This window comes from Paracoccidioides lutzii (assembly GCF_000150705.2).
Source record: "Paracoccidioides lutzii Pb01 unplaced genomic scaffold supercont2.33, whole genome shotgun sequence".
NCBI lineage: Eukaryota > Fungi > Ascomycota > Eurotiomycetes > Onygenales > Ajellomycetaceae > Paracoccidioides > Paracoccidioides lutzii.
Window position 1 is genome coordinate 123,652 of NW_015440979.1, and position 22,559 is coordinate 146,210.

The following is a 22,559-nucleotide window of genomic DNA, read 5'->3' on the forward strand; positions in this document are numbered from 1 at the left end:
CTGCCCTCATCATACTTATTAAAATAAGGCCTAATGCTGGCTGCCAATGTGTTCAAAATGAATGTATAAAGCCAGTGATTTTTGACCTCTCAAAAAGAAACCTATTCAGAGTTCTTATCAGGGCTTTTGACTTGCTTGTTCTCTAATATAACCCAGCATTGAGTATCAATTAGCTTGGCCTTTATATTTACATGCTAGGAGAGGTAATTTGAAGATTTGACCAGAGTGTTCAGCTTAGTGGCATACTTAGTATCCTGTTTGAACTGGCTGATCATCTTGCTGACGCAACTATCCAGGTCATAGAGATTATATTGCATTCAGGACCTCAAGTTCAGATCTCATGCTGATAGTCAACTCACTGATGTATTTGCAGGTATCATAGCTCTGTCATTCTGAGTACAGAGTCTCTTCAATTGAAGTTGAAGCTGTAATTCTTTGTGCCTTTCTTTTTGAAGTTCTAAATCAATTTTTTGATGTTCAAGATTCAATCTCCTCAGTTGCAATTCTTCAGAGTCAGTTACTGGCAGCAGGTTAGAGATTACTGTAGACATCTTCACCTCATTCTCTGAAGGAGTTGGATCAGCATATTTGACATGATGTAAGCAGACTGGCCTCACCATGGTAGAGGTTGTAATCAGCCCAACTTGCTGATTGAGCATTTTGAGAAGTCCAATATTGAAACTCTTGAATGTCACTGGGGGGGTCAGTAAGCTCAGGGCCCTTTGATCATTTTCAGATCAGTCAGATTGACTGAATTGACTCAATCATAATCACAAGTGAGTCATCATATGTTCCACTATATCATATTAATCTTCTTTATAATGGAGTAATCTTATTTGGTGAGATTCTTGCCTATAAGCTTGATTGAGTAGATTGACATGTTCTTGTGTGATCAGTCACTGAAAAATTAGTGAGTTGCAGATTTTTCTTTCACTCACTAAGTGAACAGATTGAACACAGAAAAAAAAATAATAATATAATAGTGCATTAAATTGATCAATTGACATAAAATAAGACAATATTATATTGAATAAAGTGAGCAGTGATTAATATATGCTATATTTGGCAAGAATTCCCTAAATTGGCAGTTATTTGCGCAAAACAGGTCTTATAACCTGTGAAGGATAGATTGCTTGATTGATTATGTAGTGATTGCTAGCTACGCGGAAGTTATATACAGTGTGAATTACATAAGAAGGCGGATAGACCTGACAGGTTCATGATGAGGCCCAGCAACTTTGTTCACAGTGAGATCAAGATCTGAGATGAGAAATGCACGAATCACATTAGATTGTTTAAGATATTTTAGTGCTGAATGCGTACAGAGTATCAGAGAATGACATTAGATTTCATCACTTTATGAACAAAGTGGAGGAATGGGTCATCAGGAATGAAAATTGTAATACAGAGCAAGTAAAGAAAGTTATCATTCATTAGTCTTAGCAAAACAATAATTTTCTTAAATTAACTGTCCAAATTTTGCTGAATTATGCGACAGAGCTAAACCATCTGAACTTTGATGATAATTTGAAACTTTTTTGTCAGTTGCAAAAATGCAAGGCTTACACTATGGATGAAACCAGCATTGATACATAATGATTGAGGCATAGAACATGTACAGTTCATTACATTACATGAACCTATAAACAAACAATAGAGAACTGCTTAATCTGAGGCAAAGTGTGGGTATGGGAAAAGAACTCAAGAGATGACAGTTGAGAAAGGAAACAGTGCAAACAAAGAAGCCAAAATAACATAGAGAGAGCCGGTAATGAGGGAGCTTACCACCCTATGGTCAAATTAAATAAAAAGAATAGTCACATCTATGTCGATCAAAACAATCCCATAATGCTTTGTGCATGCAATTAAGTATTAGAAAAATTTCTTGTCTTTTACTCGAAATTAAAGCTAGGATTGAAGCAGAAGAGGGGAAAAGCCAGTCTCTTCCAAGTGAAACACACAACAGACCACTGATGGAGAAACAGGGAGAAACGCAATAACATGAGTAATCGCAGTAAATATCTGATGCCAAAGTAAACTCTCCGTGTCTCACCCATCATTTCTCATCCAACCACTGCAGAATAAAATTCAAACAAAACTTCGTCAGTCTTCTCGCTTCACTCTTCTACCCCTCACGGTACCTCCATCTGCCAAATCCAACGTCCCAATTGCCTCTTCAGACCTAGTTGAAACGCGAGTAGGGCTTTGGTAAACAACGGCACGGCGATCCCCACTCCTAATCGGCGAGGCCATGCCAGCACTAGCACTACCGCTACGACTAGCAGGGCCCTTCCCATACGTCGGTGTATCATTCAACTCAATCAAATCGCCCATCCCGCTAATACCCAAATGGCTACCCTGATGCTGCAACTCCATAACACCCGCCTTAGCGCTGCGCGCCATCTTGCGTACCCAGCTTTCAATGGCGCCTCCCACATTCTCCAGGCCCGTGGACGAGTTGGAGATGACGGTTGAAGTAGACTCAATGGAAGGGCGCGCATAGTTGCTAACAGAAGACGATGAGGGGAATCGAAGCGGTGGCGGTGGGGGCACGGCTAGGGTTGGTAGGTGCGTGTTTATGAATTGGTTGAGTTTATCTTCGGCGGGGCCGGGGGCTTTTGCGTTACGGCCTAGTGTTCCTACGCCGCCAGGGCCGGTCAGGGTGAAGCTGCTGCGTTGCCCGTGGATGCGTGGGGCTGAGAGGGGTTTTGAGCTGGATACGGAGTGGTCGCGGGTGCTGGAGTTTGATGTGCAAAGGAATGGGGAGGCGGATGGGGAACTAGTGGAGGTCGGGAATGGGGGTCTTCCCGTACTTGTATCGAGTGATTGATCTTGAGAGGGAGAACGGGAATTATCTTCTAAGTCGGAATAAGGCTGGTCTAGAGATTTTCGCCTTGCTCGTGGAAGGAAAAACCCTAAAGCTTTCCTGGGTACGCGGCCGACTTCAATAGCATCTGGAAATCCGTCGACCTGCACCCAGCATTCGTGTTTCCATTGCGGTGCCTGCTTCGATGACTTGCCTGATATCGACGATACTGCTGATGCGGCACAAATACCTCGTAAATAAGACTCTCCGTATCCAAATGTAGGGAAAGGCGTTGTGCCTGGATCCAATGAACTATAATCCGTAAATGGGTCATTCGTATTATCACGATTCTCCAAGAGATTAACATTCTCTTCCTTCTCAGGAAGTCGATGTCCTTTCAGCGTGCAGGCTTCAGCTGGAAGAAGAACAGTCTTCCTGGCTTGTATAGTATCACTAGGCCAGAACCCGTTGGCTTTCCTCATAACAGTTGGCTGACAGCCATACCTAATGGAGACTCCAGTGATGCTGTCATTCTTCTGGACATGGTGCACATATACCAAAGTATCTGCATCCTCCTGTTCTGGAGGTGGGGCGGAAGCGCCCCGGGGTGCATCCCCAGAATCCCTTCGTTTATAATTCCCCCAACTATCCGGCGTGGCATCTCCATTAGCTTGGAGAAGGGATTGCCTTTTCAGCGCCTGTACCATCGACTGCCGTTCTTCTTTCGATCCTGATCCTAACTGTCTATTAAAGAAATTTGTCGGGCCCCATGACGAAGGTCCACTTCTCGAATTCGGAACAAAATCCGGTTTCGACGGCTTCCGCCCGTGTTGGTATCTGCCTGATGTCGACGTGGACGGCTTCACCTTCCCCAAGGCATCCTCACTCCCCAACACGATCGACGCCAGCCCCTGCAGTGATGACCACGACGATTCCCAAAACTCCGCTGCAAACTGGCCTGCAAACTGGCCTGTCGGTTTATTCAGTCGGGTGTCTGTCCATCCATTTCCCAACTTCGTACTACTTGACGACTGGACCCTATTCAACGAGCTTGATGGTGTACTGGATGGACCTCTGCTTGCGGATGGAGATGGGGTACCAGCCTGAGACCGGGAGGCAATGGGCGTTAAAAATGAATTAGAGTAGACATTATCAGCTCTTAGCCCAGCAGCTGTGCTTGGATGGTCTGTGGCGGTTGTTCCAGAGACATTGTCGTCGTTATCATCATCAACTAGGGAGATCAAGCGTCGATTACGTGGACGAACAGTGGATAAGGGATTCACGCTTGCGGTTCTTCTGGAGGTTGCGGAATTGAAGACATCGGCCTGGTTGGTATTGTTGGTCATTCCTTAATCATATGGCTTTGTTCCTGCTATCCTTCCTGCCAATACGCCTTGTCTTCGTTTGTCAAAATTCCTGATTACCCGCCGTTCGCTTGTAATGTGTCCTATAGGAAACGGAACACAATAGTCTTTCCGTCTTCTTCTTCAATTTCGTCAATGTCCGCGTACCTCAGTGGACATTTCAATGGGCCGTGAACCGAAAACAGAACGGCTAACGTCTGTGAGTGTACACTCAGCGGGGTATCATCGATGACCATGCAGCAGGGGTAGGACATCTGAATATCGTTGGATCGTAAGATTTGTTATGAGGGATATTATGACGACCGATTATCGTCTGACTATATATATTAATGATATAGGCTGATGGTTTGGAATGCAAAAGTGTGTCGCAGGCCGCGCGCTCAAATCAAGAGCCGGATAACCAGAACATTTAGCCGTAGAGCCTCTCGCAAAATGATCCCGAATGTAATGTAGGTGAACTTAAACTGACCAACTCTGTCCTTTCTTTCGCTATTTTAAAACGCGTCGGGATGTTTACTTGCCTAGCAGCATTTGCGTAGGTAGCTTGGGCAAAGGTTGAGCTAAAAACGGAGACTTCGTGGCGTAGAACGTGGAATAGGGACGGTATATACTTCTGCAGTAGCAATGGACTCAATATTCCTTGTACCTGACTGCGAATATGGCCTCTAGTTTGTGTATCTCGTAAGTATATTAAGGGATATGGTGAAGTTGAAGTTGAAGATATCGCGGCTGAATGATAAAGTTGGTAGTTAACTTAGGTTAGATAGCCGCTGAGTCATCAGCTGAATGGTTGAGTCTATTTACAGAGAACTTCAACATTTAATTTTTATCCTCTTTTCAGACACTGTAGAAATAATTCCCTATATTCTAAAAATGAAATGATGAGTAGTGATTGTAGAACACAGATGGCATACTGTCAATTTTCAAACATTTAATTCTTTAATTGGTGGAATTGTGGATATAAACAAACAAAACCTCTTTTGGTTATTTTTTTGGAACAATCATTGCCACACAAAAAACATTAATATTATGACATCTATACTTGGGCAGCTATAGCTAAAAAGTAAGTGAGAATCATAGCAAAACATCTCACATATAATACATCATACAAGTATACATATACAGATAAAAGGTATTATGTCAATATATGAATGACACCTTTGGTTGAATGGCCTGTTTCCTCGTCAGTTTGCACAATACACAATACCATATCAAATGCAAAGCCTTATCATCTCACATTCGCCAGAGTTGAAGGGAAAAACACCTATCACAATGCCTATCCCAAATCCTATCCCAAATCACCTACGCCAGCATTTATTCCGAAAAACTGGAACCTACACCAAACGAAAAACATGTTAGCAAACACCCACCCAAAAACCAACTCATAAGAGGAAGAGAGGAAAATAAAAGTGAAAAGAAAAGAAACACACCAATCCTCCACATTCAACGTCGGCGGAATCGGCATCTGCCCCCTCGAACTCGTGCTCCAATTATCATCTTGACTCGAAGAATCCAGCGTCTGCATGGGTGTCCACCCCCCTCCACCCGGATGTTGCTGTTGCTGCTGCTGCTGCTGTTGCTGTTGCTGTTGTTGTTGTTGCTGCTGCTGCTGCATCGACTGCCCCATCCCATGCATATTATGCATGGACATTGTGGAGCTATCGCGCAAGCCGCGCGTGGGTAGCTGTTGCTGCTGTTGCTGTCCGACTTGCGGGTGTTGTTGAGAGGGACTGAGACCCGGGGCGTTGGGGCCTGACATGCCACTCATCATCGATGCTTGTTGTTGCTGTTGCTGTGACATCTGCTGCTGGAGTTGTGGGTCGATCGCGGGACCGGGTGGGGAGAAGCCTGTGTACGACATATTTGTGCCGTCGGGGAAGAGCTGGTCGGGCTGGAAGTTTTCCCAGAGTGACTGTGAGATGTTGGGGGAGTTGCGGGTGACAAGGAAGAGGTCGGGGGGTGTTGCGGGGATGCTGAAGGATGGGTTGAAGGGGGAGGTCGGCCGGGTGTTCCCGCCGGAACTGCCTGTAGCGCCTAGAAAGGCGTCGTGGGTTATACCGCGTTGCTGTTGCTGCTGTTGTTGCTGCTGTCGTTGTTGGATGCGTGGGGAAGCTTGGGCGGGTTGGTGGGGGTTTGGGGCGCCCATGTTTGAGATGATCGGTGTTGGGGGTATTTCGCGTGACGGTGTAACGGCAGGTGTCTGCGGTCGAGAACGCTCGTAGGATTCTTGTGGGGCTGGAGGGCCATTGGGGAGGGTGATTTCCATGTCGTCAAATTTGCGTTTGGAGGGCTCTGAGGGCCGTTTTGCTGCGGGGCCGGTGGGTGGGGGCGGTTGATCGCGTCGTGTGCGTTGATGCCGTTTGCCGGCCGCTTTCTGGAGGCGTTCTTCGAGCGCTTTGTTACCGAGGATAGACTCGAAGAGGGTGTGGACCATTTTTGCGACGAGCCAGACTTTTGAGACATCCTTTAAGGCTTGCATACATATATTGATCCGCTCTTGACTGGTGGAGACGATTGTCGGGACGGATGAGCGCATTTGGTATACATGCATGATTAGGGCCGAGAATAAGCTATATACACTGGTTTTTTTTTTTTTTTTTTTTTTTTTTTAGATGGAAAGTTAGGGAATGATGAAAACGTTATTTGCAATGTAGTGACACAGAAACGCAAGGGATGGGTCATTTAACTTACATAAATGCCGGGGTATATTTAAGTTCGCCGTGTGCTTGCAAATTTTCGACGATCGATGTAATCATGGCAGCGGCCTGGAATGCAATAGTGCGGGACGGATAAGCCATCCCGTCCGATCCGTAATTTCCAGATATTGACGTGGCTGGGGGCATGTGTGCACGATGCAGTAGACACAATGTTGTGCTTCACAGAGGAGGTATTAGGTTAGCTATAGGGATCTTGCCAATTATCAAGTTCTTCAGGAGAAAAAACTCACTAGTAATTGGCATGCAACAAAGCGGACCAAAAATGATGTCTAGGCCTTTCCCAGTATACTTCCTTCGGACAATTCTGAAGCCAATCAGCCAACGCCATATCGCTATGCGTCAGATCGATGGCATTCGTGCGCCGCGCCTTCGAAGCAACCGAGTACTGCTGAGACAACACCAGACCCATTATCTCGCAGAGTTTCACATACTGGAGGAAAAACTGGACATGGATTGGGTCGGGCGGGTACTCAGCCACGCTGTCGACTTCGTCCTCGATGAAGTCATCCTCTGTTAGCATTTCGACATCAGAGTCGTCTGTGTTTATGTTTACCGGTCGGCCGAGGGCGACGGCGACGGATCGATCACGAGTGAAAAGGGTCCACCAGATTCGTTTCCAGAGACGTTTGTCCGGTCTGCTTAGTTGGGACGATTCCACGCTGTGAGTGTAGAGTTTTGTTAGCAGGAAGATCGACAGAAGTTGGGGTTTTTCTAGTTCGTGAACGTGTAATATTGTTATGACGAACCTTCGATGCATTCCGGATCCTTGCGCAACAACAGTGGCAACTCGACTCCAGTAGAAAACATTTTTGGTGACATCTAAAGGCACACACTGGTTAGCTAACAGGATACATTGTATTACACAAATCAAAAGGGAAAAAAAAGTTAGCTAGAGGAGCGCTATATTCATACCCTCTGGGCCCTCCCAGTACCATCCCATCAAAACCAAAGCTTGCACTATAGTAACACGGTCATCTTCATAATTCGCATCATATAGGGCTTTAGCTCGTTTATAGAAAGTCATAGCTGCAGGCGTCGTCGAGCCATTGGCATCCATCAACTGAGGGTTTGTGCATACCCTTGATCCCGCCAAGAGAATCGCTTGCAGGAGAAGTAGGGAAGGTGGGTTCTTAGGATCGCGATATTGTCTCATGAACCGGCTTCGATTTATGATGGGCACGACGGGCGCAACCCATTTGAAATATGCATCGACGAGCTCATCACAGAGTGCTCGGGGAGGGAGTAAGAATGCGCCCCTCTGGTGCAAAATGTCAATTTCCAAATTGTCTAGCTCCGTCAGCCGTGCGCGCGAGCCTCTTATTCCCTCCGGCAGCGGGTAGTGGACGACGTCGGTAGTGCCATAGCGGTCATGGACGAGGAGGGACAAGTTTGACGATTCCCCTAGATATGCTACCCTTCCAGCTTCTTTGATCGGGGCGCGGGCGAATTTTGGCTTCATGAACTGGGCGTACGTGGCATTTTGGGAAGCTTGCTGGGCTGCTTGGGCATCCGTCAAGGTGGTCTGGGGCATGCCTTCTACTGGGTTTATGCCAGAGACCTTGGAGCTATCACCATTGGCTCCGCTCCTGGAGTCTGGTCGTTCATCGCTGCTTTGAGGTAAGGAATTAACCGATTAGCAATTGATGTCAAAGCTGCACAGCGAAATCGGGATATTTTCCTGCAAACCTACCTGGTCCCATCCTTAGCTGCCTTTGACTGGTTCTTCTTCCGTTTTGGCGTTGGGATTTTGCATTCAATCGAAAAAGCTACGCAATTGGTGCATGGTACACCTAGACTAGCGGCGTCACATCGCACCTATGCCAATCCGTGAGGAGACATGTTAAAGACAGAACGACACATAACATCACAATGACAAAATGACCTAGGCCACATAAGAATGAAACCCGATTTAGATCAACCAGGCTTCGGTCAACCACCCAACAAAAGAAATGGGTGGGTTGTCGGGGCGGGCTGCGAGTATCAACGAAAACGAGCAGAATTTTTCTGAATTTGTGGTTAGGACTGAGACTAACCTTTCGAGCATGGCACGTCTATGAAGTCAACGTGGACACGATCATCACCGTCAGCAAATATACGGATAAAATATATTAATAGAAGAAATAGACCCATTGTAATCTGCTGCAGTCCTCGATATTTAAGAGATATAGGGCGTCATCTCTCTCCCAGACCGAGGTGCCGAGGCTGAATGCCAACGACAGCTCTATCGCGTCTTTGCTAGACAACGGGGCTGGAATGACACACAGAAACCTAGGTATACGCCTAGGTATATATATAAAAGAGAGGAAAGGGAATTTAAGAAACATACCTCACAGGCACGCGATGCTCGTTGTCTATATTCCCCCCATTTAATTGTCAGTTAATTTGTATATAATTTTTGCGCAGCGCATTTTCCGACCACCCGGTCCCATCGAACTCCAGCCACAGCAACACACACACTTTTAATTAATACACATTCTCATTTTTGCTTTTGGGAAATTGGATCACATACCGTCTGAAGCTGGGATGGCCTGGGGTCTGCATTGAAGGCACAGTCTTCTTGGGAACTGTGGCGGTTGTGGGTGATGGAACATCGGATTCCACGGCCGGGGTTGACGAGGGCGTCAGGTTTGGGGGTGGGTCTTCTGCACCAGTCATGACCTGGTCAGATCTATTGTCTGGGGTGTTGCTACTCATTGTTGGGTGTTTGGCCCACCAAGAGAGTGTGTGGGCGGGTGCGCAGATGGAGGGGAGATAAAGAGGAGGGTTTAAGACGAAGAAGAAACAGAAAAGAAAAGGGAAATGGTGAAGTTGGTGGTGACGGCGGTGATGTTGGTGGTCTGGTCGGAGGAGGGCGGGAGAGGGACTGATTAAACCACATTACTTAAAGAACGGGTGCAAGGGACACACAATTAACCAACCAACCCAGCAGAACACATATATACAGATACACAGGTGTACAATATGAAAGCGGTGGGATGTTTTATTTTATTTTTTCTTTAGGGGGTGGGTGGGATTTTTTGTTAACGTGTTTCTTTTGATTTATTTTCTTATTCTTCACATCCTGGAAGATTTTCGAAGACGCGGAGAATATTAACAAGATAAACCACTTAACGAATAGACAACTTACACTAGTTAGCTGTTTGGTAGTTAGTTACAGGGACAGGGCACAAATCTTAAATAATTAAGACCAGACAGATTTATTAGGATTACTATCTATCTACGATAACTATGTAGTTAATTGAATCGGGGATCTCATCGGTATTGAAAGAGAAACATAAAACATAGCAAGCGGAGGGATTTGACCTTTACCGGACTGGCATTTAAAACCAGATGAGGCTGGACAAATAGCTAGTATGTTTGGCTTTTATTTCTTCTTCATTTCCCCCTTTTTTTTTTTTTCTTTTTCTTTTTCTTTTTTTTTTTTTTTTTGGCCATCCCTGCGGTGCGCATGGCGGGGAATTCGAGTCTATTAAAAGAGAGAAAAAAATGTAAGAGTCGATTCCGGGCCAATTCCCCGCCACAGACATCAACGGATTCCTTCTGGTTCAACGCGAACTGCAATGATAGTTTTATTCCTCAAGGAATCTGGAGGAGGTACAGAGTTACAAGGAATACAATATAAAAAAGGAAACATGCCACAAAAACAAACCTTTCTCTCCCGCTGTAGTTACTGTATGCACATACATGCATGCATACATACACACATACATACATACATACATACATACATACATACATACATACATACAGGCATGGGATGTAAGCAGCAGCCGTAAAACCTCAGGTGCACAAGTATTTACGTAACTACCGAGACTCTGCTTCTCGAAACGATTTCAAGGGATCTAAACTGAGAGAGGACTGTTAGCATCTGAGCAATATACTGATTGATGCGGGACAGGAGACTAATAATTACTTTGTTAACTAATATCTAACCATGCTTCAAGGATGCGGTGAGTGAGATGAATCCACGGCAGGGAGATTTCCAACCACTGTGAACAACTATTATTTCCCTGCATGAGGAACTGACCTGAAAGAGCTTGGCTAAAATAAAAATAAATGTTGTCCGTTACAAGATCGGCTGCCTCCTGGCACAACCTGTCTCCCAGCCGCCGAATCTATCCCATTGCTTAAATATTCTAAGGACCCAAAAAAAGAATAAATAAATAAATAAATAAATAAATAAATAAATAAATAAATAAATAAAAAATTCTCGGAGACCAGCTCCAGAAAGATATATAACGTAGAGCTGCCAAAAAATCCACAGACTGTAATAGTACCGAGTTCCCACCAGGGATGCTGCCTCGCAAAGTTTCTACTTCCTGGTATGATATCATAGATTACGCAGTCGACTTCTGGTTTCAACAACTCCGTGCTCTTCCTCGAAAATTAGTTTAGCAACTCCGAATCATGGAGTTTGGAGTCTATGAAATTTTCGGCAATCAAGCTTACAAGGTTGCCCCACCTCGTCTATTTCCTTCAACCTGAGGTCTTGCAGCTCCCCGTGGATCCATGGGCCGCCGCATTGGCGATTCGGAAAACGAGAACGAAGGAATGAATATGCTATTAAAGAAGGGAAAAACGAGGGGAGGCCGGGTGGTTGGTTGCATAGGGCGGGTTTGGAACCCAGTGTTGGGATGGATTGCCGCTTAAGAGTCTTCAAGAAGTAAAACCATCAACTTATTAGTTAGCAGCATGATAGATACTGTTCCCGCCGGTCCCTTTTTCGAGTCTAGGTTGTAGTTACGGGCCGGGGGTACAGAGTTATTAGGTATTGAGCCAGCAAAGGGCAACGCCAGCGTTACAACAACCCTGAGCTAGCTACCCCGTAGGTGCGAAGTCGTTAACTGATATAATTTAATTATTGATAGCTATCGAGGACGTGAGAACTCGTTGCATCCATTCCACTGCGAACCCCGGCACCCAACGACCGCCCTCTCCTGCACCTAACTACTCTCTTAAGTCTATAGTCGACATCTCATAGCACAGGACAACACAAGCTCCCAGTCCAAGAGGCGAAGAGCGCATCCTGTCCCGAGATATTTTCTTCGATCTTTCTTTTGTAGTTAACTCTTCATGCCGTAGCGCAAGTGTAGGGCTGTCAAACAAAACACGAACCTCCAGATATGAAGGAAGCCTAGAATCTGGGGAAATATGGTAAATTGATAGCAAACGGGGATCGGGATATGGGGAAACGGTAAACGTGGCGGGAAGGTCTTCAAGGGATGGGACACATCCGTGGATCCTCCTGGACATGCATACACACGGTACATAACTGTGTGATGCAAGTTTGCGATCGATAACTTTCATACTTTGGTTTGGAGGCCGTTGGACATCTCAATGGATGCAGGATGGTAGAGCGTGACAGAGCATGAACACAAACGGGAGCAGGATCTTGGATCGGGGTTTCCATGTTTCCAAAGAACACGTAACTACTTCACATATCTTCGTTTTACTGCTGCTACTTTCTGCTATATCGGGTGTCCCCTCCTGAGACCACCAGTGACCGACCACCTTCTAACTAGGAAAATGGGTGGGCAGGAAATTGGGCAGGATTTTTCAGAATCCTGGAACCGCAGACGATACAAGGACATGGGGGATTGAAAGGGGAACCAAAAGAAGTGGAAAAGAATGAACAGAAAAAGAAACAAAAAAAAAAAAAAAAAAAAAAAAAAAAAAAGGTTTGATGCATGGTTAGCATAACATTTTCATTCATATGTTACGGAGAGAATGACAGGGTATCAAGTCTGGACCTTGACCAGGTAAATATCCGACCGAGCTTAGCTGATCGCTAAGCCAACTTTGAAAAGTTGACAGATGCAAGGCGCTACTAGGACGCAAGAGTTCAAAACGGATGTTTTATCGAAGATGAGTTAGCCTGTTTGTATCCTTATGACCGGGACTGACCTTTATTCTGTCGTTGCTTATTGGTTCAGACCTCTGACGTTCGCTTCTTTCAAGAAATCTCGATGACTTTTCCTGAACAGTGACAGAAAATTTCCCTCTTCTGGTGGATTGAAGAATCAGTGATCTTATCATCTAGCCATTCAAGGTGTTTTTGTTTACTAAGGTAAGGAATGGTGTCTGGGCCCTTCACCTCGCGAGGGATGGTTTGCAACAAATCAAAAACGTGTAGGGGAGTCGTCTTTTTGACGAAGGAGCTGGATTGATAATCATCCTAAAATATCCCCCCCATCCCCCCCTCTTATCCTTTTTCCCTCGAGAGGACCAGATTCGATCTGCATATGCACATGCAGGACTAGGAGAGCAATGAGGCCCCAGACATCTCTACATCCCTGCTCGTTCCAGCATATGAAGAGAGAAGAAAAGTATATGCACCGGTGCAAGTGCCACGTAGAGATGCGCCATATGAGATGCCCACGCGTTTGTCTAGGCCGCCGTCCCCACAAAAAATCGCATCCCCTCTTTAATTCCCTGTCGGGAAAAAGAAGGTGTAATAGACATCCATGACAAGGTAACAAGACAAAAGAAAAATGACTAAATCATATTCCGTTTATTAGCTGAGGCAGTGGTGTTGCTTCGGGGTAAAAGAGAGAAGAAGAGGTTCGGAATTCAAGTTTCGTGATATGATATATACGGGTAGAAAAGAATTGATATCCACTGGAGCATAGATGGGATAGGTTATTGGCCATGAGGGGTTGACAACAGAGATTGGAACTGAATCAATTGATAATGAACTTTCAACTGGAAGGGTATTTAAAGTCAATCAGTGGCATCTCTCTTGATCGATATCTAACATGTAGAAAAGCTCAGAACAAAAGGATATTTGAAATTTGGTACACAAGAGGTGAAGAACAAGGCCCCGAGGGTAGTGCAGGGGCAAAACTAAGCGAAGGAAACCACGCACAGCAAAAATAGATAATATGAAGAGCATAAAATAACAATACCAAAAAAAAAAGGCCATGGAGATGTGTTATATTCAACCAAATTCCCCCTCTATTTGCACTTGTATTCTGTAAGGAAAAGTGTAACCAACTACCAGGAAGAAACGCTGGTGCAGTGCGGGGCGACGGAAAAAGAGGAACGGACGTGCAGTAATAGCAATCCCAACAGCAACCTGTGCCTATATTTCCTTTGTGGGGCATCATTCTAGAATATTGCGAACATCCCCCACAAAAGAGAATTTTGGCGCCAAACGCGACAAGATAAAGGAAAAGCTCTCAATGACTATTAGATGCTTTGAAGGAAGATTTCGAAACGCCGTTAGTAGTATGTCCATTCGCTTTCTCCGTAACACTAGGTTTCCCATCCCGCTCATAAGAAGATAGGCCATTAGTGCCATTGGACTCCGCAGCAGGTTTCCGCACCTTATCCGTTCCTGGCGATAAATATCCTTTACTATCATCCTCACCCTTACTGACGACATCAGTATTTTCAAACTCAATTCCGGCTATGAACGTTTCACTGAGAAATTCCAGCCCAGCAACGAACGTGCACAACCCACTGGCTATGCAGAAGTGGCTTATGGTCATGCCAATGTCAAGCCAACTCCCCTCGTCGCGCACCATGTAAAAGAAATTTAGAGTCATGATGTCACTGATGGACATGACGATCATGAAGAGGGCGGATGGTGCGACGCCTAGGCGCCGGTTAAGAATTCCCAGGTTTGCGCTGATGATGGCGAATGGGATGATGATTTTAAGGATTAGTAGGGCACCCTGGGAAAAGGGGTTGAAGACGGGGATTAGTCTGCAGACACTTTCGAGGGAAAAGGAGGAGATCGAGGCGATGTTGCCAGTGGAGAAGAAGGCTGATTGGAGAAGGAAGAAGAAGAAGAGGGCGATGCGAGCGTCTGCTATTGTTAGGATGCGGTAAGGGTGTTTGGTAACTTGGTCCCCGTTTGATGGGGTTGGCTTTGATTGGGGAGATGTAAATGTGTATATGCGATGTTCCAGCTGAACCCAGCTGACGAGGGTGATGCAGAAGACAAAGTAGAAGAGTCCCTCGTACGAGATGGTGAGAATGATGAACGTCGGGGAGAAGGAGAGGAAGATCACGACGAGGCGATGGAGGTAATAGCCGTTTGGGTATAATCTATGGAAGAACGGTAGCACAAAAGAAGCCACTGCAAAAGTTAGCCTGAATATTCTAGGATATATAGGAATGAATGAAGCTATGCTAGGCAGTATATGTGAAATCGGTAGGAGTTGGATAAAACTAACCTAAAACCAACCATCCAACGGTTTGGTTTCCCCAAGGCAAACCTTCTTTTGCCTGCAGTGACACGATGCTAGATCGACTCACTATTATTGCCAGCAGAATCATGCCAATCTAATTTATATTCGCTTAGGTATTAGTACAACTCAGAAAAGGTTCTTGAAGAAAGCATTATGGATGGCAATCATACCTGCATCCCCATGATTTGTCGGGAGCCGTTGCTAACGGCATTTGATACGGGTTTAGATCGAGGGGTGATTGATTCCTCAAATGCTAGATAGAGCAGTCCAGTAAGGACCATGAGGACACCTCCAATTGTTCTGTACGACCTGTAAGAATGTGTATTCCACTATTTCTTCCATGAAACACATCAGAAGCAGTTGGATACTCACATTGTCGTTGCATTTTCCACCTTGATAACTGGTAAAAGTGTGAAAATGCTCATTAACCCACATCCGATGCTCCATGTGGCCACGACAAGTTTATTGCACGATACGAAGCCTGTACCGTAGAAAACAGGCCACAGTCCTGCAAGGATGAAGCAAATGGTATAGATTTCACGGTGGAAGTATGATTGAACCTGTTTGTTATGGAATTAGTTTTTTCCAATACCATGACTTGGTAAACGGGCGACGGAATGCTCACAAGGGCTTCCAAGACCCCAACGTAGACCAATATCTGTAAACCGAAAGATATGTAGCCACCCAGTGACTTAACATGACTAAGAAGTATTTTCCGTCCGGCGACCAGCGCATTTCGACTTGCTATAACTTCCTCCCAGAAGAAGACGGGGAAAATACCATATGTGTAATATCTCCACGACGACTTCTGAATCCAGAAGACGGAAAACAAGATGACAAGTAAAGATGAAAAGAACATCTTACTGAACGTTGTACGATTTGGAACCGAGGATTCATGCAAAACGTGGAGATCTATGACTGTAGTCAAGGCATATGCAATCCATCCCAGATACCCTACGGTGACAATCGTCCTTAGAAAGAGCCAGTCGTAGGTCTGTAGATATCGTAGACCTTCCAGACCAGTATGCAACAGCTCAGAGGATTTCTTAATCGCGTCATCGTATCTTCCTTTGGATATTAGCTTGTTGATTTCTAGGATTCGTGCTTCAACAGAATGCTCATCATCCCCGAAAGGTTTGTACGGCTGGTACTGCAGAGTCGATGTCCTTTTTTTCTCCTCTTTGACCCGATACATCTCCAGAACTCCTTGCGTGTTCGCAAGAGCTGCCAAGGCCTTTTCTTTAGGTGAGGCGTCAAGGTAGGAAAGAGGTAGTTCTCCGACCGAATTCACGGGGAAATCCAAACCAGCCAAATACGCCATAAGAGCAGCGATATCGGCCTGAGAAACATCATGTCTTTGAACATTGTCCAGGTTCCAGTCAGACGAAAATCCATCCTCATGCCCAGGGGCCTTCCCACTTTTCTGGATCTTCGGTTTGGCAACACCAGAACCCCATACAACCAGGGGAGTTCGTGTATTATCAGGGTGTCCATCCCCATGGCTCCCCCAATCGCTCATACCATGATCAGCTGTGAAAACAAACGCTGACTCATTGTCGCCGTAAAATTCCTCGACCAGCTCCGTAATTTCCTGCACCCCTTGATCGACAATCTTAATATTATGCAAGTACTCCTTCGAGTAAGGCCGATAAGAATGTCCCGCCGTATCTAAGCCTAGCAAATGCAAGAAGAACACAAGTTTATCTTCTCGTAGCCTCGCATCGAGCTCCGGATCCTCCTTCGCCGCAGCGAATAATGCTTTCACCTTGTTAAAAACCCAAATGTCCAGCTGCGTGCCATCCCTGCTAAAATCCTCCGCCTCCTCGCCATAGGATTCCGCATCGACCCTCCCAGGTGTTGCGCCTTCCTTGAACATAGGTAAGATATCCGGACTCCCCCAGCTCCAGGTATGTCTGCTACGATTAAAAACGCTGTCGAAATTAACTGGGTTGAGCTTCCATCCCGTCGTCACCGATGAGACATCTTCGTACAAACCAGCAATAAGCGCAACATGGCCCGGCCTGGACTCTGTGGGTACCCGAGTATGCGACACGCCGAAAGTGCCATGGGAGAGAACGCGAGAGCGAATAAACGGCGCAAGATGTTTAGGGGTGCGGAGTGACGCGGGACCGTTGGGATTGGCATAATCATCATCTAGCACGCCTCCAGGAGATGGGTCCGGGAATGATTGGAAAGCCTTGTCCGCGCGAAGACCGTCTCCAACAAAGAGAAAAAGTCGCTTTGCCGGTGCTTTTGCAGAGGGAGGTCTCTGAGCGCCGAATTCACGCATTCCACTGACGATCGGGCTAACGAAGTAGATGTCAAATATCGAGTAGGTGTATATTGTATGAAATACAATGGCCAGGGCCAGAAACCCGATGCGACCTAATCGAGCCATGGCTGGAAGCGGGATCTTTTGATTGAAGGAGCAAGAGTAGAAGGGAACAGCTGTTCCTAAGGTTTGGCTGTATCTATGCGGAAAGGAATGGAGGGGGTCCAGAAGACCAGTGGGATAAAATACAGCTACAGCCTGCTATCGATTCATTGTCGTTGTAGCTTGGATGGTAGTGGAGCTGGTTTTAAATCCACTCCTCATCATGTTGGATTTGGCGGATAAAACTGGCGATGTAAGAAGTTAATAAGAGAGTTAACCAGTTTTGGGCAAACGACCAACCACCAGATAGGCGATTATATAAGCAGCAGATCCTAGTTAACTATTAGTCAGGGGCATCAACCTGTAAATAAAGGGGCAGCAAGGGCTGTAGAGTTCGGAGAAAATCCATATCCCATATCCATATCTTATATTCACCTACTATAATAGTTTCAAATTCGGAAAAGTTGGGAATCTGGTCACATTTGGTACAATGCACCTAAATATCCCCTGCCTCCACTGCCCACTGCCCTATACAATTCTCATCCGCCTTCTACAGCTATAGTTACATGGAACCCCATATATATAGCAAGGCTGTGAATTGGCCACCGACGAATTGATATCCTTTTCAACTTTACAGGGGCAATACACCCGACAGGTTAGCCACTGGAGTTTAATGGTATCTATAATATTCATCGATATTCGAGCATCATTCCAGAGACCCTTTTAACATGATCCCCATTGACTTCAGGGTGTGTCTCTTTTGTGTCCCTTTGTTCTTCGAGATATTTTCTCCTAGTCAATGACAATCCCTGTAATGAATTATTCTCGTAATAATGCCTCCAGTGGAAAGCTCAGAATCATGAAGCTTTCATGAAGGGCGACTCCGCTGTTCAAGGGTAGAGCGTGTGATATTATATTGTAAAATATAACTTTGTATGTAAATAATAAAATAATCAAACAAAAATAACATCTTAATAAAAAAAATACAATAAATACATACAACTAGCGCCAACAACATTCCACCAACGCAGCCGCTCAAAGTAAAATTAAATGGGTTCGAATCCTCCTTGGATATACAAAATATCATATCCGAATCGATCTCACTCGAGAATGGATGGATGTAAATGCCCTGCATCATCAGGTTGGGAGAGAGGGGGGGGAAGGGAAATGCAGCAACCCCATAAACGAAAAACATCATGCACATCCCCGTTCAATCTTCCGCTCGTCGTATCTTCTTCGTCAGAGTATCTACAACTCGACTATAAAACACAGCCGCATGCTGTCGCGGGAACGTAATATCTATAGAAAGATATTCAGGGAGAATATCGACTAGATCGCGATCACGGTTTGGGTCGAGAAGGGGGAAATAATGGAATTCTGCAGCTTCAAAGCTCGTGTTCTCCACGTCATGCGCAACGGCGAGTTTGAAGTGTAATGCTGCTTAAAGAGAAATGAGAGAATGGAAAGAAATATCGTGTTAGATTCAGATACAAGAAAGTAGAGGATGGTAGCTGTAAGACGGGGAAGTCCAAACTTACTTCCATTGATTCCCGTTTGTATACAGTCATACAGGTGATCCGACTCCCTCTTCTTTGCATCACGAATAATCAGGCCGGTGAGATCGCTATAGAGATCCTCCTTCAGCTGCGCTATTTGCGCTGCCAGGGCCGCTTCAGCACTTCCCACCATGAGAGTTCGCAAGACACTGCCGCCGTTTTTAGTAGCACTTCCAGCACCCAGGGAATTGACACATTCCACATTGGTCGCTGCAGTTCGAGAAGCAGCCAGCTTCATCCGAAGAGCCTTCACTTCATTTTGAGCGCTCGTTAAGTTGGTGCTCATTTGCTTGATCTTCGTCCCCAGCTCCGCTACTTCGTCGTCCCGATCCTGCAGTTGCTTTTGAAGGGCGCGGGATTCTTTGGCTAGAGAGGTTTGCATGGCCAATTCCTTCTTTAACGAGGCGATTAATTCGTTGGATGCTGCGGTGTTTGCTTCGCATTGTTTCCGTAGCTTTTCCACGTTGGCATTGGCTTCGAGGATTCCAACTTCTCGCAGATTTCGATACTTCATGTCCATGTTTTCGTACTTTTTGGTCATATCCCCAAGCTTTCTTCGTAGCGTTGTGTCGCTCTCGCCCTTTTCTCCATCCGATGTGCTTCCAGCTTTGCGCTGTTGGATTGCTGTCTGTGGAGGTTTGGTTTGTATGTGACTTCTCCAGAAGCTTTTGGTAGGAGAGCGCGATACGGAGCGTGCACTTAAATCATGCTTCTCAAGTAAGACAGTTGTCTCTATCTCCTCCTCCTCATCTTCTTCTTCGACCTTCTCTTGTTCTTCTTCTCTTTCTTCCTGTTCATCTTCTACTTCTTCCTCTTTTTCTTCCATCTGTTCTTGCTCTTCCTTGTCCACCTCTGGCTCAACCTCTGGTTCAATTGGTGGTTTCTGTCTTCGCGCTGCAGGTCTCATTGGAGCTTTCGCTTTCGGGGGTGCTTTGGCGGGTTTAGTTTGACGCGACCCTAAAGGAGTATACTGAAAGCCGTCATCTAGAGTCATTCGCTTCACAGTCGTCTTTCGCTGCTTCGCCCTAGTATTTGCCTGATTACCACTTTGTCGAATAACGTGCGTCGTTGTTTTGGGAGAATCGAGCTCGTCGCTCGATGCTTGTTCATGTTCATCTTCAACGACCGGTTCTTGCTCCACATCTGCATGCTCATGGTCCTCCTCTTGTACATTGTCTTCTTTTGACAAACTTGTATCTGCGGGCTCTTGTGCCTCCTCAATTTGTTCAACTGAGTGACCTCTCGCGGCCGAAACTTTCGCAGGACCACGTTTATTAGGTCCGACGACAACCGTAGATCGACCTTTGCGTGAAGCAGGCTTAAGCGACGTAGTTGTATGTGTCGTTGCAGTTTTGGGAGCAGTACTTCTTGGTCTTCCCTTTGCCTTTTTCGCGGGGGGCGGGGTGGTATCTAGGTCTTCGTCGGGGGTGTGGTCTGCATCAACCTCCATCAACAAGTCATCGTCAAAGTCGTCGTCCACCAACCTGGACAATTTCGACGCAGCTTTTCGCTTTGGCATAGCTAAGGTAAATACGTATCCGCGCAATATACAGCGGCAATACACCCCCCCCCCCTGTATGCAAAGACATCAAGCAGCCCTATCTTCAGTTCTATTAAGGGCGATTGTTCATTCAAGTTGTGCGTAAACAAAACTCGAAACGCGTTGGGTTTCGTTAGGTGCGCCAAGAACATGTGACTTTGATCCTCGGCTGGCTCATATTCCTTTTTGGAACCAACAAACAAGAAACATTAATTAAATATTTAACACAGAGAACAATTTGCATACCTTATAGCTGGAGTATTTTTTTCAACACGGGGATTTTATTTTAATCAGACTAGTCACAGGAACGACTTTCGCCAGGCTTGCTTATAGTGGACACATCTACTTGGACCCTTCTACCCCGTACAGAGCTTGAGGCTACAATCCCACTCACTGCCGCCATGGCTTCGGGCGGCGGACGCAAATGGCAACAGTTGCTGCAGGAGCTGATAATGATTGCTGGCACAGTAAAGAATCCTCTAAATAGCCACTGCGGATACCCTTCACATTTGCGGCCATCCTTGCTGACATGTGTTAGTCTCTCTCCACATATTTCGTAGTCCGATTCCTCCTCTCCAAAGTCGAGTTTGATCCCGAAAGACAGAAGCACGAGGAAGCAAAGCGGAAATCTGCGGCCATATTGCGACGGCTTAATACACCCGAAGATTCAGATGACGAATCCCCGAGCCGGAAAGGTCGTCCACGAAGACAGAAGAAAGAAGATCTCGTGCTGTCTCATTATGAGCAGGCCATCGCAATGGACGTGGTGGCACCGGAGGACATCCCCGTTTCATTTAACGACATCGGTGGGCTGGAAGATATCATTGAAGAATTAACGGAGTCTGTCATATACCCCTTAACTATGCCACAGCTGTATTCCTCCACATCCTCACTCCTAAGTGCACCCTCCGGTGTGCTTCTCTACGGCCCACCGGGCTGTGGCAAGACGATGCTGGCAAAGGCGCTCGCCCACGAGAGCGGCGCGTGCTTTATAAACCTTCACATCTCAACCCTAACAGAGAAATGGTACGGCGACTCGAACAAGCTGGTCAATGCAGTATTTTCCCTCGCACGAAAACTGGAGCCCAGCATCGTTTTCATCGACGAGATCGATGCGGTGCTAGGGACCCGGCGGAGCGGCGAGCATGAGGCTAGCGGCATGGTCAAGGCCGAGTTCATGACGCATTGGGACGGGCTGACCTCCGCAAATACATCTGGCCAACCGCAGCGCGTTCTTATACTGGGCGCCACGAATCGGATCCAGGACATCGACGAGGCGATTCTCAGACGCATGCCGAAGAAATTCCCTGTTACTTTACCGCCCACTGCGCAGCGATTACGGATACTGGGACTTATATTAAAGGATACAAAGATTGACCGGGAGAACTTCGATTTGGATTTCCTCGTCAAGGCCATGTCTGGGATGTCTGGCAGTGATATCAAAGAGGCTTGCAGGGATGCTGCCATGGTACCTATCCGGGAGTTGATACGATCAAAACGAGACTCGGGGATTACGATGGAGATAGTTAACCCAGATGAAGTGCGCGGGTTGCGCACGGAAGATTTCTTTAAACGGGCTGGTGGGGGGAAGACTTTAATAAGTGCAGTAGCAGGTGGTTACAGTGCGGATCAGCGTAAAGCGGCCCTGACCAAGACCTCTAGCAGCAAAACACAGTTTGGAAAGGAGTGGACGACTGATTTGGAAGAGGATGATGTGGATGATGTGGATATTGGAGTGGAACCCGAGATTCCGATAGATGAATAATCTGTTTGACATCCCATCCATATTCCATCCCGATGGCAGCTCTTCTCCCCACAATTTGTGGTTTTACTTCATTTAATTTCCCCCCCTTTCGATATTATATACATACTCTTTTTCAATGTCTCCGTTCCTTGTTAATTTTTTCATTTATTATTATTATTTTATTTTATTATTTTATTTTACTTATTTACTACATTGGACTGTACATTATGAGAGGGTTTGTTCCGTGGGTGGAGGGCTGAGCT

At 45.9% G+C, this 22,559-nt stretch overlaps 6 protein-coding genes across 6 annotated transcripts; 1 reads left to right on the forward strand and 5 right to left on the reverse strand.

The window, feature by feature from the left end:
- Nucleotides 1–350: 350 nt before the first annotated feature.
- PAAG_12552 (hypothetical protein) lies at nt 351–659 on the reverse strand (the record flags this gene model as incomplete). Its single annotated transcript, XM_015848030.1, has 1 exon — nt 351–659. One exon carries the CDS (start codon nt 657–659, stop codon nt 351–353), a length of 309 nt encoding a protein of 102 aa, XP_015702357.1.
- A 1,444-nt stretch (nt 660–2,103) lies between these two features.
- On the reverse strand, nt 2,104–4,152 carry PAAG_08395 (hypothetical protein; the record flags this gene model as incomplete). The annotated part of the gene is made up of 1 exon (XM_002789647.2): nt 2,104–4,152. One exon carries the CDS (start codon nt 4,150–4,152, stop codon nt 2,104–2,106), a length of 2,049 nt encoding a protein of 682 aa, XP_002789693.1.
- Nucleotides 4,153–5,458: 1,306 nt separating this feature from the next.
- PAAG_08396 (cutinase transcription factor 1 alpha) lies at nt 5,459–9,581 on the reverse strand (the record flags this gene model as incomplete). The annotated part of the gene is made up of 10 exons (XM_015846498.1): nt 5,459–5,504; nt 5,601–6,749; nt 6,862–7,044; nt 7,118–7,546; nt 7,634–7,706; nt 7,800–8,494; nt 8,578–8,702; nt 8,921–8,938; nt 9,214–9,238; nt 9,397–9,581. The coding sequence occupies 10 exons, from the start codon at nt 9,579–9,581 to the stop codon at nt 5,459–5,461; spliced, it is 2,928 nt and encodes a 975-aa protein (XP_015701162.1).
- A 4,484-nt stretch (nt 9,582–14,065) lies between these two features.
- Nucleotides 14,066–17,480, reverse strand: PAAG_08398 (GPI ethanolamine phosphate transferase; the record flags this gene model as incomplete). The annotated part of the gene is made up of 5 exons (XM_015846499.1): nt 14,066–14,970; nt 15,068–15,176; nt 15,253–15,382; nt 15,455–15,642; nt 15,708–17,480. 5 exons carry the CDS (start codon nt 17,478–17,480, stop codon nt 14,066–14,068), a joined length of 3,105 nt encoding a protein of 1,034 aa, XP_015701163.1.
- A 1,186-nt stretch (nt 17,481–18,666) lies between these two features.
- PAAG_08399 (hypothetical protein) lies at nt 18,667–20,531 on the reverse strand (the record flags this gene model as incomplete). The annotated part of the gene is made up of 2 exons (XM_002789651.2): nt 18,667–18,893; nt 18,995–20,531. 2 exons carry the CDS (start codon nt 20,529–20,531, stop codon nt 18,667–18,669), a joined length of 1,764 nt encoding a protein of 587 aa, XP_002789697.2.
- A 422-nt stretch (nt 20,532–20,953) lies between these two features.
- On the forward strand, nt 20,954–22,317 carry PAAG_08400 (ATPase family AAA domain-containing protein 1-B; the record flags this gene model as incomplete). The annotated part of the gene is made up of 2 exons (XM_002789652.2): nt 20,954–21,019; nt 21,091–22,317. The coding sequence occupies 2 exons, from the start codon at nt 20,954–20,956 to the stop codon at nt 22,315–22,317; spliced, it is 1,293 nt and encodes a 430-aa protein (XP_002789698.1).
- Between the last annotated feature and the right edge of the window lie 242 nt (nt 22,318–22,559).